The 18,836-nt window shown below is 38.6% G+C and overlaps 1 protein-coding gene across 3 annotated transcripts in view; it reads left to right on the forward strand.

Annotated features, from left to right (window-relative positions):
• The window catches only part of LOC120515376 (caprin-1-like), a 67,811-nt gene that overhangs the window by 7,773 nt on the left and 41,202 nt on the right, over positions 1-18,836 (forward strand). For all 3 annotated transcript variants that reach the window (XM_039736279.1, XM_039736290.1, XM_039736301.1), the window contains one exon: positions 16,650-16,712. In XM_039736279.1, the coding sequence (XP_039592213.1) occupies positions 16,650-16,712 (63 nt within the window). The remainder of the gene's footprint in view (positions 1-16,649; positions 16,713-18,836) is intronic.

The raw sequence follows: 18,836 nt of genomic DNA on the forward strand, positions 1-18,836 counted from the left end.
GCCACCATGAATCGTTATTATGATGAATTGAACATGCAGAGTATCAGGATTAAGTTAAAGTGAAGTTATGAAAAGGCCATGTTAAAGTAATGTGTTTTCAACAGTGTTTTAAACTGCTCCACTGTATTAGCCTGGCAAATTCCTATTGGCAGGCTATTCCAGATTTTAGGTGCATAGCAGCAACCTCGCCACTTCTAAGTTTTGTTCTTGGAATTCTAAGGAGATATTAATTTGAGGATCTAAGGTTACGATTTGGAATATAAGGTGTCATTCTGATATATAAGATGGGGTGAGATTATTTAAGGCTTTATAAGCCATAAGCAGAATTTTAAAGTCAATCCTGAATGACACAGGTAACCAGTATAGTGACAGACTGTCCTCAAGGATGAGATTTTTCTAGAAATCTAGTAGTCTTAAAAAGGTTAATGAATTGAGCACCTGAAGACCTAAATGTGCATTAGAACAGTTAAATCCAAGTTAAAAGGGCAAACATTTGAATTGTTTTTCTAAGAAAGCATATTTCTGTTGTAGACCTGAGCTCTGCATTTGACGCTATACAGCATGGTTGAGAGAAAGGTGTTTCTCTGTCTGTGTTTGTGTTTGCACGTGCTTGGAATCCATTCTGAAACTGCTACATACAGTAAGTAGATTTGCGCTGATGTTTGTGAAAAGGTCTAGTGATAAATCCAAAATTTTCATGATCCTGCTAAAGATATTTATAATTTCCAAATTGTTATACAGGGTGTCCAGTCTCTTTACAATTTCAAGATTTTATTAAATAAAATGAACAAATCTGTGGAAATAATTACAAAATGAGGAGTAGGGTTTCCACCCTCATTTAATACACCTCTATATGGGCACCATTAGTTGCATGAAGCGCATCAAGACGGTGCTCGATTTCTTGCCATGTTCGCTGCAGCATAGCAGCATCAATGGTGGTAATGGCATCCGTGATCTTTTGCTTCAGGTCATTAATGTCCTGTATCTTTGTTCGACACATGATATCTTTAACACAACCCCACAGAAAAGTCCAGGGGAGTGAGGTGGCCAGGGAATTGGGCCACCCCTTACAATCCGATTTGTTTCAGTAAACCACGATACACATTGTGCCTTTTTCTTAAGGAGTAGCAATTTTTTTAGGGGTTTATTCAACAGCCTCTCATCAACAGGGTACCTGAAATACACAAATGCAATGTGATTACAAACTTTAACGACCGAGTACATAGGTCAAATTTGATTAACACATCTCAATTGCCTTTTTAGTAATTTTTTTTTAAATTGTAAAGGGACTTTGTGGACACTCTTTACTTCAATGTGTCTTAATGGTGTTTTTTACAGGTTTTGCTAAGTGGGACTGGCTATTTTCATTCCAGTACAGTTTGTTCACTTTAGTTTTTAAACCAATAAGTTGAGCAGACTCTGTATTTTGAAACGATTCTGTTTGCTTCATAAATCCGCTTGAAATGGAGATTTGTACTCCCAACCAGTTAGAAATTCTTGGGACTCGGTGTGCTTATGAAGAGTCGAGTTGATTTGGGTTGATCATTAGCTCCATTGTTGTCTATTTAATGCATTTCCATTCCAGCACTGATAATTTGTCATATATAATGATTTAATAATAATGGAGTGATATTTTCTCACTAGGCTGTTGGAAAAAGGCACATTGTACTTGCTTCACAGGGCATAAAACTTAAATATTCCTTTGCAGTGTACTGTACTGTAGTTCTTTGCTCTGAATACAAGTGCATGAGGAGAGCAATTTTAAATTTGAAATTGATTCAAGGTCTGAATTACATTTTTGATTGGGGAGAGGCACCTGACCCCCCAGTGTAACATCAAATGGGGACATTTTATGGAGTGTGAATGGTTATCCTAAAGTTTTTTCATAAATTACTAAATTTGGATTTATGTCATGTAACTGGGGAAAAATGCTGCTTAAAAATACTTAAATTCAAATGTTACAATATTGGTGTCATTTGAGTTGTATCTTGATTGTTCAGGTTAAGTTCATTTACATTCATTTTTGTAAAATTGACTTTTTAAGAAAAAAACACTGAATTTATCAGTTACTTTTTTTTTTAAATGAAAGTAATACTTTTGACTGTCTGCATTTTGTTTATTTCATAACCAATACAGACCTAGTATTAATTGTGGTAAAATAAAGTACAGTTCATGTGTGTCAGTTTTTCACTTGACACTAATTTTCAGGTAATATTCTTAGAACTGTAAGGAGACCAGTTAGGTTGTATGATGTGAAAAGCAGGGGTTTACTTTGGTTTTTTTTTTGGTGTGTTTGAAAACTTCATCTTGGAGAAAATGCAAGTAAAAGACAGTGAAAGTGTATCATTGTGAATATGAAATTTCTTCAGAATATATGCAAATCCCTAAAGAAAAATTGAACTTGCAGTTCTCAATCTGAATATTTACAGCAAACCAAAAAAAATATTTAAGACTATTGAGTACCAGCAGGGGCATTCATAACCATGTAAAGTTTACATTTGTATTGATGCCTGCAACAGAGTATGCAGTATAACAATGCAGAGTAAAGTTCTGCTGTTCACAAAGTTGGCTGTTTGATGACTACTTTACCTTCTATACAGTTACTTTTGAGCACTGGAGTTTTTGATAAAGAGGGCAGTGGATTCATTTGTATGCAGGGACATAGCACAGAAGGCAGAAAGTGCAAACCATGTCTTTGTTACAGCATTTCATTTGTGTTTTAGGGATGAGGTTTTTCTGTCATTTTGCTGGTGTACTTGATCTAATCCACCTTTTGATGATTGTAAGTTTGGTCAGATGTAGCACACAATCACAGCGTACTTGAGACTAGTGCATGGACTGTGAGTTAGAGTTGGTGCATCGGGCTGTTTGTTTTTGGGAGTGTGCTGTATGCACATGATTACACATTCTTGCGCAGAGCGTGTGTGTGTGTGGTGTTGGTTGGTTTTTTTTTTTTGAAGCTGATGAATGCCAGATCTTTATCTGTCTCCAATAGGGAAGCTCTGATCAAGATTTTGTGTGACTCATGTCAAAGGATATTTTATTTAGTATTTGATTAAAACTGAAATGATTAAGCATTAAATCAAGAGACATTACTCTGTGATAAGTTACTGCACACAGAATTTAAGTGTACAGTCCAGAATAAGTTAAGTTAAAGTTGAACACTTTTTGAAAGTCATTACTTTTAGATATTGATATAAGAGCTGGTGGCCTTAAAGGATTAATATCCTACACACTCAACTTTCTCAGTTAAGATTTGTAGTACTAGGGTGTTGTACCGTGTTAGCCCTTATGAATAGAGAAAAGCCAAGCAAACTGACACCTTTTATTGGCTAACTAAAAAGATTACAATATGCAAGCTTTCGAGACAACTCGGGCCCCTTCAGGCAAGATGTAATACAGAAACTGAAGTTTCCTATGTTTATATCCACACACTAGGACAAGAAACAACAATGGTAAATCTTTAAATGAAAAATCTTTTAAATGTAAAAAAATTAATAGGTTAATTCAGGCTAAGATTAAACAGGAGAGAGAGGAACAATGTATGGTCAAGATCTTTAGATAAGATAACTGTCCAACAAAGTCCTTTGAAGTTTGTGATGAATTTTTCAAAACAATATGGGTCTGTAGTCAGGTTGTCTGTGTCATTCAGAGAGATGCAAACAGTCTTCATACCTGGCTATAAAACTCTTGTCTCTATTCAACCCATGTTGTAATGTATTGAATTTTAACATGAGTAACTTCCCATTCTTTTCTCACTTGCTGTGTTTTGAAGTTGCCCATAAGGACTGTGACTTTAAAGTCCCTTTCACAGTGTCCATGGCTGTTGAAGTGGGCTGCTACAGGAACATCTGTGTTGCCATGTTTAATGTGGAACCTGTGTAAATTCATTCTCTGGCGGAGTGTTTGTCCAGTTTCTCCCACATAGAGTGCAGTGTCAGGACATTTCATGCAGAGAATTAGGTAGACAACATCAGATCTGCAGGAAAATGATCCCTTTATGTGATGTTTAAGTCGGCAGTTTGGTATAACTATATGGTCTGGATTGTAGATGTGGGCACACGTTTTATATCTCTTCTGTAGGCAGGGAGATGTGCCAGTTTCTGTCGGTTCATTTAGGGAGTTTCGGACAATTAGTTGCTGCAGGTTTGGCGGTTGTCTGTATGCCTTCAGGAAATACATTTTTCAGTGTTTGGTGGTCGTTTAGCATTGGCCGAAGTTCTTTTATAATTTTTCGAAGTGTTTCAAGATGTGGGTTATAGGTGACAACAAGGAGAATGCAGTTCTTGTTGCCTTTGGTTTTTATATTCCAGAAGGTTATCTCTGGGTATGGCAGTAGCTCTTATTTGAGTGTCTGTTGTTTTGGGTTTCACAAACCAACAGATAGAGACCTACCTAAAGAAGTGACAGCTTCCACCCCAAGCATATAAGGCGCTCCATTATTTTTAGCCAAGCAATACGGTACAATCATATTTGCTCAGACCCGACAGACAGGGATCAACAACTGCAGGAGCTCAGACAAGATCTCATTAGACAAGGTTATACCCCCAAAACAACAGACACTCAAATAAGAGCTACTGCCATACCACATCTACAATACAGACCGTATAGTTCTACCAAACTGCTGACTTGAACATCACATAAAGGGATAATTTTCCTGCAGATCCTCTGTCTACCTAATTCTCTGCATGAAATGTCCTGACTCTGCACTCTGTGGGAGAAACTGGACAAACACTCCGCCAGAGAATGAATTTACACAGGTTCCACGTTAAACGTGGCAACACAGATGTTCCTGTAGCGACCCACTTCAACAGCCATGGACACTGTGAGAGGGACTTTAAAGTCACAGTGCTTATGGGCAACTTCAAAACACAGCAAGTGAGAAAAGAATGGGAAGTTACTCATGTTAAAATTCAATACATTACAACATGGGTTGAATAGAGACCAAGAGTTTTATAGCCAGGTATGAGGACTGTTTGTTTGCATTTCTCTGAATGACACAGACAACCTGATTACAGACCCATATTGTTTGGAAAAATTCATCACAAACTTCAAAGGACTTTGTTGTACAGTTGTCTTATCTAAAGATCTTGACCATACATTGTTCCTCTCTCTCCTGTTTAATTAATCTTAGCCTAAATGAACCTATTAATTTTTTACATTTAAGATTTTTCATTTAAATATTTACCATTGTTGTTTCTTGTCCTAGTGTGTGGATATAAACACAGGAAACTTCAGTTTCTGTATTACATCTTGCCTGAAGAAGGGGCCCGAGTTGTCTCGAAAGCTTGCATATTGTAATCTTTTTAGTTAGCCAATAAAAGGGGTCATTTTGCTTGGCTTTTCTCTACATTCAGTTAAGATTTCAAATTCCTTTAATGCATTTAATGTGTGCAAAAGTACATTAAGCCTTTATTTGGTAACAGTTGGTACCTTGAGTAGCGGCATTAACCCCTCATAGTTGTCTGAAATCTTGTAGGAATGTAACAACATGCCCAACCATGGCTTTTCACAAAATTCAGCCTCCTTCAGGTCCTACCTCATTTCATTAGGTTTTAGGCTACTTTTTGGCTTGATTATTCAACTTCATACAGTTTCAAGAGAAGTGCACCCTAATGTGTAAAATGTACATTTGCTTATTCTCATTGCCTGTTCATGCAAAAATATGTTCTCAGATTTTTCACATAAGGGAGGTGGGAGTTCAAAGGTAAAGTTGTTCTACTCCCTAGTCATGGTGACCTAAGTTTGATGATTAGCACGTGAATGTAAGGTTGGGTAATGTACCAAAAAATTGCTGTTTATTTTTGAATAAGCTGTCGCTAAACAAATTTCTGATCATGTTGTTATGTTGGATAAAAGCCCCCCAAGTCATAATATTCAGTCGTATGCTACCTTTTTTGCTGCCCTCGCTGTTTTTATTCAAAACATAAGTAGCATGCCAAGCATGAGAATGACCCAAGTACTTAGTCAGAACTCCAGTTGTGCAGGTTTGACTCGGATGCAAATGAAGATGAGAGTATCTAAAGAAGATGCAGTGTTATCATGAAGTTTAGGCTTCGGCAAACAGGATGCTGAACAAACCAAAGTTCAACATAGCTGCAACTGAACTTAATGTGAGCAGCCTGCTTTATCACTTGTAAAAACATCAAAGTGTATGGCCAAAAACAGACACTGGTGTGGGCACTCAAGGCCAAAGCAGTAGTCTTTAACACAAGCATTCACTAATACCATTCAGTGTGCAAAAGATTAATTTAAATTGAATGAGAACTAACTCCTTTGCATACTTTATTTTGAAAGATGACAAGTGAAGTGATATGTTAATTTTACGGCCTGGAGTACTGATGGGATAATGACATCACACAAGTTCTGGGCATGGCTACTACAAATCTGTAATGTCGTCCTGGCTTCATGGGGTGCTGGGTGGAAGAGAGCTCATCTAAGTCTGCTGTACGGTTCTTTTCCAGGAAAATAACTCTGCGAACAAGGTTGCTGACAAACCACATATTTGCTGTGAAAATCTCATTGGTGAATTATGTGGATCATCACTAGATGTGGAATATATATTTTTGTAAAAATTCCATGAGGGTGCTTAAAGGAAAGAAGCTCTGCTTTTAAAAAAGGAGAGAGAGAAAATTATGTACACATACAAATTCGCTTCACTATAATCTGTACATAGGACAGTAATGACCCAGTAACTTTAGTGCGCATGTTATTAATATTCAGTCTGTTGAATATTCAAAATTATAAATGTGAATTACCAGATGTAAATGTTCCAGAGACGTTGAACATTTTCTCCAAATTAAACATTTGAGGTGATGTGTGTGCAGTTGTGATGGTTTGGCATGTTTGCAACAAACTTTCAGAAGATCATGTGATACATAAATTTAGATATCAGGGTGGCAAAACTAAAAACACTGAAGTGGCATTTCTGATCCAAGATTAAGTGTGAATTTCTTAATATATTTAAATCAAAAATACCAATATTTAAGGTCATATGACCCAATGCTGCATGTGCAAATTACTTTACTGAACTCTGTGCATTTGACAAACCTTTTTCAAATGTGTTCTTTGATGGACTTACAAGTTGAGGCAATACCTTTTTACTTTGACCTTGGCCAAAACCCTTCAAACTCAAAAATCCCCAACTTTGTACACATTTCATATTACCAAACAATTAATTTAACTCCATTAATGCATTTAGTTAATTCCCATAGTATCTGTATGACAACCATGGAAAGCACGCCAGAAGGGGCACGGATTCACTGAGCCACCAACACCTATGACGCACGCAGGAAGGAGCCACGCCCACCAACTCCTGGCATATTTTCTTGCGGAGGTGAATCGCCATATGGGATCCTTCAGGGCTCTAGAGTGCGACCAATTTCTCAATGGTGCGACAAAAAAAAAAAAAAACAAAGGTTGCACTGGTGCGACCAGCCGTTCGAGGGGGGGAAAAAAAACGAAAGTCTCCCTGTTCAACAACAGACACACATTAGGCCCATATCGTGGTCTAAACCAATCGGAGATAGTGAAGGGTGGATCCTGCCCCCTCCTCTGATTGGCCGTGGTCCAGATATTCCTGTACGTGTGTGTACGTTTGAAAATGCATGTGATGCAGTCAGACAGAGAGAGGTGAGTAGCCCATCAGGTAAACGGTGGATGTAGCCACAGATTATGAGAGAAGATGAAAAGAACGATTGACAGCTTTTTCGTTAAGAATGTTAAGTTAGGGCCTGATCCGTCCGAAAATCATAACCAATGCTCTGACACTGAGCCATCAACCTCCCAAGTTCTAGCAAGCCCTGGTCCGGAGACGGCATTAGATAATGAGCCACATACGATCGAGTCCGAGCCCACTGAAATTAAAAGGGGTAAAGTGTATACATTTCGAAAAGAGTGGCTTGACCAGTTTCCCTGGCTAAGATACAGTAAAGCCGATAATGTAATGCACTGTATTTACTGTAAAGAGTGTGGGAAGACCATGGCCGGCAGTAGTGCATTTGTGACTGGTTCTAATACATTTAGAATTGAAATGCTGAAAAAGCACAATGCATCTATAAAACACATTACATGCCGCGATAAATGCACTACTCAAGTGTCCCCTCTCCCCGCTGCCTTTCAGCGGCAGGCAGCAGCAAACAGATCATCAGACGAGGCCGAGATGATAAGTTTAACGTTGCCTACAATATTGCAAAAGAAGAACTTCACTAAATTCAAGTCCGAAATAAATTCTTATGAAGAAAAATGGCTTGAACGTAAACCCGACGTACAGCAATGATGTTGCGTGTGCCCAATTTATAGGAGTCCTCGCAGATACATTGGAAAAAAAAGACGTCTGTGCAAATTGCGAACAGTGCGTACATGGCATTCCAAATCGGGGAGACAGATATCCCCACAAAGGAATGCGTCATTGTGTACGGTCGTATCTTGCGGAGAGGAAGACCGGTGAATATACTTATTGGACATATTGAGTTTGAGCATCTTCATGCCCAAGTCTGGAAGATTTTGATGCTAGAGAGAGTGTGGCCAGCTGGTTTAGTCAAGACCAAAGATCAAGAAGGCCAAACTACAGGAGTTGGCCATCCGAGGGGCATGTGACTGCAATGGAGGATAGTCCATAAGACATTGAGCCATGAGATGTTCAGTTTGAAGCCCTTAAAACACTGAATTTAGATTTTCTTTTTAATTAATTTATCTTGAGATTTTTTTAAGTTTCAGCTCAGTAAAGCACTTTAAGCACCAACACTTTTTTTTTTTTCAGTAAGTTACCTTTCTTGTAGAATTGTGCTTGCCTTCAAATAAAGAACTTTATATTGACCAGATTGTTAGTTAATCATTTACAAGTCAATATTGCCTATATGGACAGCTTTTTTTTTTTTTTTTTTTTTTTTTTTTTTTAGTGAACTTGTAAAACTGGTGTTAAATGTGATGCGGTTGAAAATTTGGGTGCACCTAACTTTTGTGCTGGTGCACCTAAGAAAAAAAGTTGCAACCAGTGCAAAAAGTTAGTCTAGAGCCCTGTCCTTAAAACAATCCCTTTACAACTGAGGTTAAAACACAATGAAGTAAGCAGTCTTTAAAAACAGTTTTCGGTTATGACGCACGACCGCATGCACCATAGCAAACTGTTTTACACGCTACATACAGCAATTCGCATCCGCGACAAACCTGCGTCGTCTTGGATTCTCCTGCAGGAACATGGAAAGTCTACATGAGTCACAGGTACATCTGGACTGTGCAGAGATGACGACTCAAGTGACGAGTTGGAGGTGGGCACACGAGTGATTGGCGGTCTGCCAGTTTTCAGTCACGGACAATTGTGTGTTGGTTTGTTCCGTGCATTGTTATAATGTTGCTTTTCTTGCTGATTTTATTACATTACAGATTTCTTTTTTTTTTTGTTTTTTTTCCCCAAAATGTTAATTTTCTCCCCGTGCTTAAAAATCATTAAAAAACCGGCCTGATTATGTGGCGTATGCTACGACGTGGGTTGGCTAGTTGATTTACATTTCGCTTTAACTCCTACATCAGATTTTCAGTTAGTCAAATTTTAGATACGCCAATTCCCTTTTAAATTGCATGAATGACTCTAGGAATTGATGTAAATACTTTTAGCAGTTTCTGAGTTGGTAATTGTCATAGTTTTTAATTAGGAAACTTATGGCTGCATAGAAGGACCTACCTGTAGAGCCATTGCTGCCTTGTGGTTAAGACAATAGTGAAATTTAAAAATTGATCCAGGGAATGTCATGGCTGATAAAGCACTGCAGATTGAGCAAGCAGCAATTGTTAAAATGGGTTCTTAGCAAAACCGTTTTTTTAAAAAAGACTGAGTCATTTGTGCAGTTGATTGTAAAACTCTAGATAGATGTGCACACTGAGATGGACTAATAGAGCTAAGTCTCTGAAGGTGAGCATTCTTTATAGCTTATTTAATTTTTAGTAGTTAGTTTTCCAAGCATCTACTGCAGTAGGTTTTCCATTTCTTGTAGGGTTTAAAGTTGATGTATTTAGATAGGTAGAACTTTTTGTCCCTAGGGGAATTTTTTGGCTTGTTACAGAAGCTCTTTAAATAGGTAGGTAAAAAAAAAGAATCTATATTCAAATTGGAGATCTATACAATGCCCTCCACTGTTAATGGCACCTCTTCTAAAAGTTAGTAAGAAGGGTTAGAAAAATAATCACTGTTTGCTGAAGAACCGTTGTCTTGCCCTGAAAAAAATGAGAAACATCTGACTTCTAATTGAAAAGTTTATTCAAGGGAAAAAAGCCTTAAAAGCATATTTTTAACAAAAACATGTGCCCCAATTGTTGGCACCTTTGCATTTAATACTTTGTACAACCTTCCTTTGTCCATAGCACAGTCTTCTCTTTATATAAGGTTGGAGAATACAGAACATGGCATCTGAGACCATTCTTCTTTACATAATCTCTCCAGATTATCCTGGGTCCTAGGCCCTCTCCCGTGTACCCTCCTCAACTCACTCCACAGGTTTTCAATTGGGATCAGGTCGTATACATATATACGTACACACATGCACACCAGCAGAATGACTGCAAAAGGACAAATTTTAAAAACTTCTGATTTGGCAATCCCAGTCCCGATGAGGCGCTATACAGATTTATTGCTGTTGGTATAAAGGAGCCACATTTACAATTCTGCTCTTGCTAAATTTTGTTGGATGAAAGTCCTAAGTGTTGGTGTGTCAGAGAGATATGCAGCATTGTTCATAATGGAACTCTTTTTTTTGTTTTAATTCTCTCCTTTGCTGTGACCTCAAGGGTGTCCATTGTGTGTTTTCATCCTCTAATTGGCCTTTCGATTACGGTTGGCCTTTCTTGAAGTGATGTTGCCAGCCCAGCAGGCCAAAGTGTAAAAGGCTGTTAAAGGAATACTCTACAGGAAAATATACAGTGGGAGAAAAGTATTGAACGCATCTGCGTTTTTTTTTCTCGGTAAATATATTTCTAATGGAGCTATTGACATTAAATTTTCACCAGTTGTTGGTAACAACTCAAGTAATCCACACAGAAATCAAAACAGAAGTGCATAAATTGTGTAATAAAGTGGAATGAGTATTGAACACGCTTACTGAAATTTATTTAATACTTGGTAGAAAAGCCTTTGTTGGTAATGACCGTTTCAGAAAGCGTCCTGTATGAAGAAACTAGTCGTATACTTTGCTCAGGGGTGTGTGGGGTGGGGTTTTTTTTTTTTTGGTCTCTCTCACTCAAACTCTCTTTTAAATCTTGAAGGTTTCGGAGGCCTCTACTATGAACTCTTCGCTTCAGTTCAATCCAGAGATTTTCATTTGAATTCAAGTAGGGTGATTTGACTGGGCCATTCAAGCAGCTTTATTTTCTTTCTTCTCTGAAATCAATTGAGTTTCTATGGCTGTGTGTTTGGGATCCTTGTCTTGCTGAAATGTTCCCCCTCGTTTTCATCTTCAGCATCCTGGTAGATGGCAGCAGATTCTTATCAAGAATGTCAAGGTGCGTTTCTCCATTCATCCTTCAATTGGATGAAGTCTGTCGGTACCATATGCTGGAAGAACAGAACCCAAAAAACCCACACCCCCACACACACTATGATCCTAACACCAGACTAAACTGTGTTTTGGTTGATGTGCAGTGCCATTTCTCCTCCAAAAATGGTGTGTGCAATGACATCCAAAGAGTTCAATTTTGTTCTCCTCTGACCATACTCTGTTCTTCCAGTATTTCATTGGCTTGTTCAAATGCTGTGCGGCAAACTTTAAACGAGCTTCACTATGCTTCAGCAGTGAAGTCTTGCACAGAGGCCCTGGCGGTTGAGTGCATTACTTAGCAGGTCCAGTTGTTTCAAAGAAAACTAATTCCAGATCTTTCTGATGCTCTCGGCGAGTGGTCCTTTGCTCTTGGGCAACTCTTCTGATTCTGTTGACTCCTCTGTCAAATCTTGCAAGGAGCAGCTGGTCGTGGCCGGTTTATGGCAAAATGATGTTTCCACTTGCGGGTTATGGCCCCCAACGGTCCTCACTGGAACATTTGGAAGTTTAGAAACGCGCCTGTTACCAATGCCATCAGTATGTTGTCACCTTGATAGCAGACCATCAATTAGTACTAAACCAGTTGATATTGCACAGATGGGGCAAGATTGCTTTCTAAATACTGACAGATTTCAGTGGGTTGTTTTGGCTTTCCATGCCTTTTTGCACTTCCTTGTTTTTATCTTTTTGTATGTGTGGATTACTTGGCTTGTTACCGATGTCTGGTGAAATTTCATGTCGGTAGCCCCATTAGAAGTATATTTGCTGAGAATAACGTTGACACGTTCAATACTTTTCCCTGCTGTATATTTTTATTACTTGCCCCATGTGTGGTAGTTATGAACCTGGAGAGGTTTTTAATGTATGTTTTTCACATCATATATCATTGGGGGCCTCGCTTCAAAACCTTGCATTAATATTCACTGCAAACTCTAACCAGGCATTAATATTGAGTGATGATGCCATCTGATTGCTCACTTTGTGTGGTGGCAGGATACAAAATAACTTTGGGGGGTGGTAAAATGCATGAGAAACCTATATTAAAAATGCAAATAACTTTTAAAAGCACTTTCTTGTATATTGTTTAGTACAAATGTTTTCGATAGGAGTTGGAGACCTATATTTGGTCTGCATACGTAGGCAACCTGATAGAGTAAATGGTGATGTCAGTTGATGAAAAACAATGGGAAAACCAGTTAACTTTTTTTTGTTAAACCTCTATCTCATAATTGTCTGTCTGTGTGTCTACTAATTTTATTTATTTTTTTATAAAATCTTTATCTACATAGATAAGAGGCAATAAATATTTAAGTCTTAAGGTTTGAGTAGAATTGGGTTAAAGTTAGTGCTGGGCGGTATGACCAAAATTCTATATCACGGTATTTTTATACTGGTTTCATGATATTCAAAGGTATATTTTTCTCATGCATGAGTGGATGTTAACCACATTTTCCACTGCAATTACGCAGAAGACTGACTAAGAATAATCTATCACACTGTCATGAGAATTGTACATTGTACAAATATTTTAATATGCACCTGTATTAATACAGGTTTGCATGTCCCCATAAAGTGATAGTTTTCAAGGGGGTGGCACTAATGAAGAGAAGGAATCGCCTTGCATGACAGTTGCAGTCAAAATATAGAACCTTTTTATTGAACAAATTTTGCAAACAACTTGAGAGAAAATTTTGACAGCATATTTTCAACCATCCAGAGAGGCATTTATACTTATTCAGAGGTGCTTGTCAAAAGTTATATTGCACTGAATATGTCTTAGAAGAGGAATAAATAGTGAATATTTTTTGTAAACCAACTACACTTTCTGTTAATAACAATCTTGGTCCACTGACACGTTAAAGTGACTTTTTAAACAACTTTGCCATCATTAAACTGTATAATATTTAAACTAATAGAGCAACTTCCAGTAATAATACTATTACAGTAATCCCTCGTTTATCGTGGGAGAGGTTCCAAAGCCGGCGCAATAACTAAATTTCCCCAAAGTAGGGACACCATATTTATTTAACATGTATTTGGATGTTTTTAAACCCTCCCTGAACTCTAGTAGTAATAGGGACCTACCTAACATTTCTTGGGGCACCTCTTCCACGGTTTCCAAAGGTGTATCCGTAGTAGTAGTGGTAGTAGTAGGAACTGGCTCTTTTTTGCGAGGCTGCAAAAACATTGTGATCGGCAGTTGCTGTCGCTGCTTCTTTTTCCAGTCGAAGAGCAGCTTGTTGGCGGTCATGACGTCGTCGACCTTGTTGCAAAATTGAACCGATCGAATGGCGTTTAGACTCCGCACCAGCCTTGGAAGAAGGAGCACATTTGGGGGCCATTGCAGGGGGTGAAAATGAAGCGATGTTCAACACAAAGAAACTACAAAAAAATCGCACACAATACGGTGTAAAGTAAACCGCTCGGCGAGAAAGCTTGAAGTGAAATGGCCGCGACAGAGAGACAAGGGGAGATGCTGTGAGATCTGGGCATCAGTCAAAGCACCAATCACGGGCCCGATTAGAAAGCGGGAAGCTGTGATTTGTCGTCTCCCTCCCATGTACCAAACACAGCCCGTGATACAATGCACTTAGTCACCGAACTTGTTTTGTTGTTCTTGGTCTAGGAAATACTATGATATTTAAAAACCTGCGAAGTCGTCAGTCCGCGAAAAGTGAACCGCGAAGTAGTGAGGGACTACTGTACTTCAAGACTTCAAGCCCAGGTGCATTTACACATTATTCCCCAAATAAAAATTAAGTGCAACTTGGTGAGACATCTTTACCAACTGAACCATCATTAAGGCAAATTGCATTAATATGGACCTTGCTTCAAGCTAAGTTATTTACATAATAAAACTGCAACTTGCATTTATAATGCTATTTGTGGTATAGCCCTACGGAAGTGCATTAGGGCCAAAGTGAAGGGAAAAAAAAACTGTTAGTCGACATGTTGACTTTTTAATCTTGATGCTTATGTCGAGATTAAGGTCGACGTTTCCACTTTATGCTCATAGTTTATTTTCTAATTAAAGTAGAATTTTCTCAAACCTCATAAGTTAATGTAGCACATAAAAATTGCTTTGTGTTTGTTCCCCGACCCATTTGTTAATCACTACGTGTTTCTTAAACTGACTTCCTCTACCCTAAGAGGAGGTGTAGGCAGCGATTGCTGTACAGAATACATTCACTTCATGATATTTCTGCTCTCTGAAAATGTTGAATGCTAAGATTAAATACTTGATATCATTTTCATGATGAAATGCATTAAAGCAGGTATTAAACATGCACGGTAGTGAGATGGTTGGGCTGCTCCATCGCAGTAAGGGGTCCCTTCAAAAAACTGGATGTATGAATGGGTATCGCACAGGTTTAACTTAAATATTGTGTAAATGTTGGATTCATGATCTGATGGTCAGAGACGCGGAAATCAATGGATGTTCTTCTGAGCGGGCGGGCTTTCTTTATTGCATGCATGCTGTCTCTGACGTCCCAAACACCCAGTTCCTATCCTTTTTCTTTCCCCACATAACCAATCACCACACGATAAATGTCATTGTAAAATTAAAACTAGTTATAAACTTACACCACAGAGTGTTTAGAACTTTAAAAAAAAAAAAAAATCTTCATTATAGTTGTTTAAATATGCCATCCATTCAGGATTGCGCCCATCCCAGCAAGCATTGTGTGCAAGGCCAGAGCAAATCCTGAATGGGGCGCCAGCACATCACCGGGTGAAATATGAGATTTACATACATACACTATCAGGGTTAATATGGCATAGCAAAACCCCACATCCTACATGACTTTGAAAGGAAACTGAAGCACGGTGAGTAAACCCTTGCTTTGAATCTGCATGTTTTTCTGGTGGAACACCCGGCACCCCTTTGCTGCAAGGCAGCAGTGCAACCTCCATGCCACAGTGCCCCCACATGATTAATACATGCTTTAATGCATTTCATCATGAAAATTATATCAAGTACTTAGTATTCTAAATGTTCAGGGAGCAGGAATATCATTAAATTGATGTATTGATTGTGCTGCCTGCACCTCCCTCTTAGTGCAAGAGGAAGTCAGTTTAACATGGCTTGGGGCACACAACACAAAGCATATAATGCACTACACAACTTTCGAAGGGGTTTGAGAAAATCTAGTAAATTAAATATTCATTTTAAGATGTTTAGTTTACGATGTTCTACTTTAATGACAAATTACGAGAATAAAGTCAACATGTCGTCACAACAGACAGAACTCCTTTTTTCCAGCAAAAGTTCTTCTGTGTCATGTTCAAGTTTATCATCGCTTCAGTTTTGGAATGTTCTCTGTCCATTTTCACAGTGCAATACCTCCACTACTGTATGTACTCTGTTGTATGCCTGTTTAGCGGTGTAGCAGTGAAAAAGAGCCCCTGTGCAACACCTCCACTAACGCATGTACTCCGTTGTATGTGTTTAGCGGTGTAGCAGTGAAAAGGTCCCTCTTAAACAGTTTTCCCGCTGCGCCGCATTCTGAATGTTTAGGCAGTTTAAGCTGGTGTTGCAGTAATAAGAAAAATCCATATAACAAAAATAAATGGTTTTCGGTGTGAACCAATATTCTGCCCAGCACTAGTTATTGAGTAGCAGGTAAAGGCATTCCTCTATGGGCCATTCATTATTACTTCTTTCATTCAAGGAATATCTCATCTTTAGCACTGTCCTTACTGATGACTCAATTTTATGTTAACCAAACAACTTATAAATTAGGTTAAGAGTATGTGAATATAATGTTTGAATTTTATAACTCAAACTTGTCTTGCAGACCCGGAGCAGTAAAGGAGTTGCACACTATGCAAAACAATATAGGTAAAGCTGAGGTGGCCAGGCCACCACAGGCATTTTGTAGACATGGGAAGGTCTGGACTGGGGTTTGTCATCTTATAGAGTCTTCCATACTCGGTCCATGTATTTTGGTGTGGTTTGCTGTGGTTTATGTTGCTATATACCATTGAAGAAATGATGCTGCTAGAGCCTTTGCATTTTAGTTTAAACTTTAAAATTGCTTTACTTCACAGTACTGAATATTTTAGAGGTCTTGTAGTCTAACTGTTGTGTGTTTTGTTTTTTTTTCCTTCCCCTTTCAGGGAAAGCTTGATGATTACCAGGCCAAAAAGAACAAAGGTGAACGTCTTAATCAGGACCAGTTGGTAAGTGGCGTTTATTTATTTTAATAAATCGTCTGTCTCCAACTAGACAAATTGTCCTAATTCAGATAAGTACACTTTATAATTTAGAAATAAGTCAAGATGTTTGTGGGTATAGTTTGAACATTAGAACAGTCTAGAAAATAAGAGGCCATTTAGCCCAACAAAGCTATCCACTTGGCTCTTCTAAAAAAGATGGTAGAGTTTCAAAAGTCCCTAAAGGCCTACTATCTACCACACTACTGGGATGTTTGTGTGAAAGTTACCCTTGAAAGATTTCCCACTGTGTGCCAGTGTTCTTAATATATTCATTTTAAAGTCGCACACTCAATCCGCTGGACTAATTCCCTTCATAATTTTAAATAGTTATCTTCTCTTAATCTCACTTTGTTTAACCTGAAAAGGCTCCACTCTGTTAATGTTTCCTCCTAATTCATCCCTGGTAGCTCTGGAATCGGCCTAGTCACTGTTCTCTGGACCTTTTCTAGTGCTGCTTTGCCATTTTTGTAGCCTGGAGACTAAAACTACACACAGTGCTCCAGATGAGGCCTCACCAGTGTGTTTATAAAGCTTCAGCAGAACCTACTTGGACTTGTACTCCACACATCAGGGTGCTATATAATCTGACATTCTGTTGGCCTTCTTAATGGCTTCTGAATGCTGTCTGGCAGTTAATAGTTATGAGTCCACTATGACTCCTAAATCCTTCTCATAAAGTGTACGTTTGGTGTTTCAGACCTCCCATTGTCTATGCAGACATCACAATTGTGGTTCCTATGCACAATACTTTACATTTACTGACATTAAATTTCATCTGCCACCAATCTGCACAAGCCTGTATGCTGTCCAAGTCCCTCTGTGATGATTCAACGGATTCCACATTATCTGCCAATCCACCTATCTTGAGTTAATGCTTTAACATACTGTGTTTTGTATAGAGAAAAAAGTCACTGATTACTTCTAAAGTTTTGCTCTTGGTCTGCTATTTTCAAGGTTAACCCAGTTAATATATGGTTAAAGTCTCCCATGACTATAATAATCCCCTGTAAACTTGCCTTTTTGAATTTTACTAAGATTTGCATTGAAATTACTGTCGGCATTGTGTGGTCTATAACACACTTCTAAAATAAGGTCTCTTGCCCCAGTGTTTTCCAGGCAAAGCCACTTTGTCCTCACTAAGATGGTGCTCATTGTGTGTAAATTGTTTGGCAATAGCCGCAACCCTACCACCTTTCTTGTTCTGTCTTTCCTTAAAACATTTGTATTTTGGTAGTTCTAGCATTAAGGCAATCTAAATGCAAAAGTAAAAACGCATTAAAAAAATAAACGTTAGAATTTACATTAGTGCTTTGTCGTTCGTTCGTTCGTTCATTCGTTCATGTGTAGTTTTAAACCTGGCCTAACCCTAAATCCTTAATGAACCTACTCATATGCCTACCTTACACATTGGTGCCTCTCCGATTTTTAGATGTAACCCATCGTGGTGGAACAGTGCTATTTATTCCAAAAGGAGTCCAAATGTCCCATGAAATTGTACCCTTTTATGCTACACTCAAGAATTGAGCCAACCATTAACCTTCCTAAACTCTTTGCTTGCCTGGACTGGCACATGGCACAGAACTTTGGAGAAGTCTACTTTGTTGGTTCTGGTCCTCAGCCTGGCAGCTAACTCTTTTTATATTTGGACAGCAGAACTGATGGACTCCCCTTGTATATGTTGTTTGTTCAAACATGGACAATAACGATTAGATCAACCTTCTCTCTGGCCAAGATCCTGTCAACTATTCAAGGGAGGTCTCCCAACTGTGCACCTGGAAGGCAACACACTGATCAAGACTCTTGTCTTGTGCTTCAGTCGCTGTCATGATTGAGTCCTCAAATATTGCTATATCTTTCTTGAAACTGGTTTTGAGGTGGCCTGTAGGGGTTCCTCATGCCTGCCTACCACTTCAGAATCATCTGAGGCACCATCCACCTCCACAAGAACCTGAAAACTGTTTTGACACTTCTACGTCTGCGGGTGATACCCCCAGACAGCGTGTGCCCCATACCTTGTGACTGTGACCCACTTGTGTCTACGGCAGACAGTGCCTCCACTAGTTCAGTGACTCTGAGCTTGAGGGACTG

This window comes from Polypterus senegalus, chromosome 1 (genome assembly GCF_016835505.1).
Source record: "Polypterus senegalus isolate Bchr_013 chromosome 1, ASM1683550v1, whole genome shotgun sequence".
In the NCBI taxonomy this organism is placed as follows: domain Eukaryota; kingdom Metazoa; phylum Chordata; class Cladistia; order Polypteriformes; family Polypteridae; genus Polypterus; species Polypterus senegalus.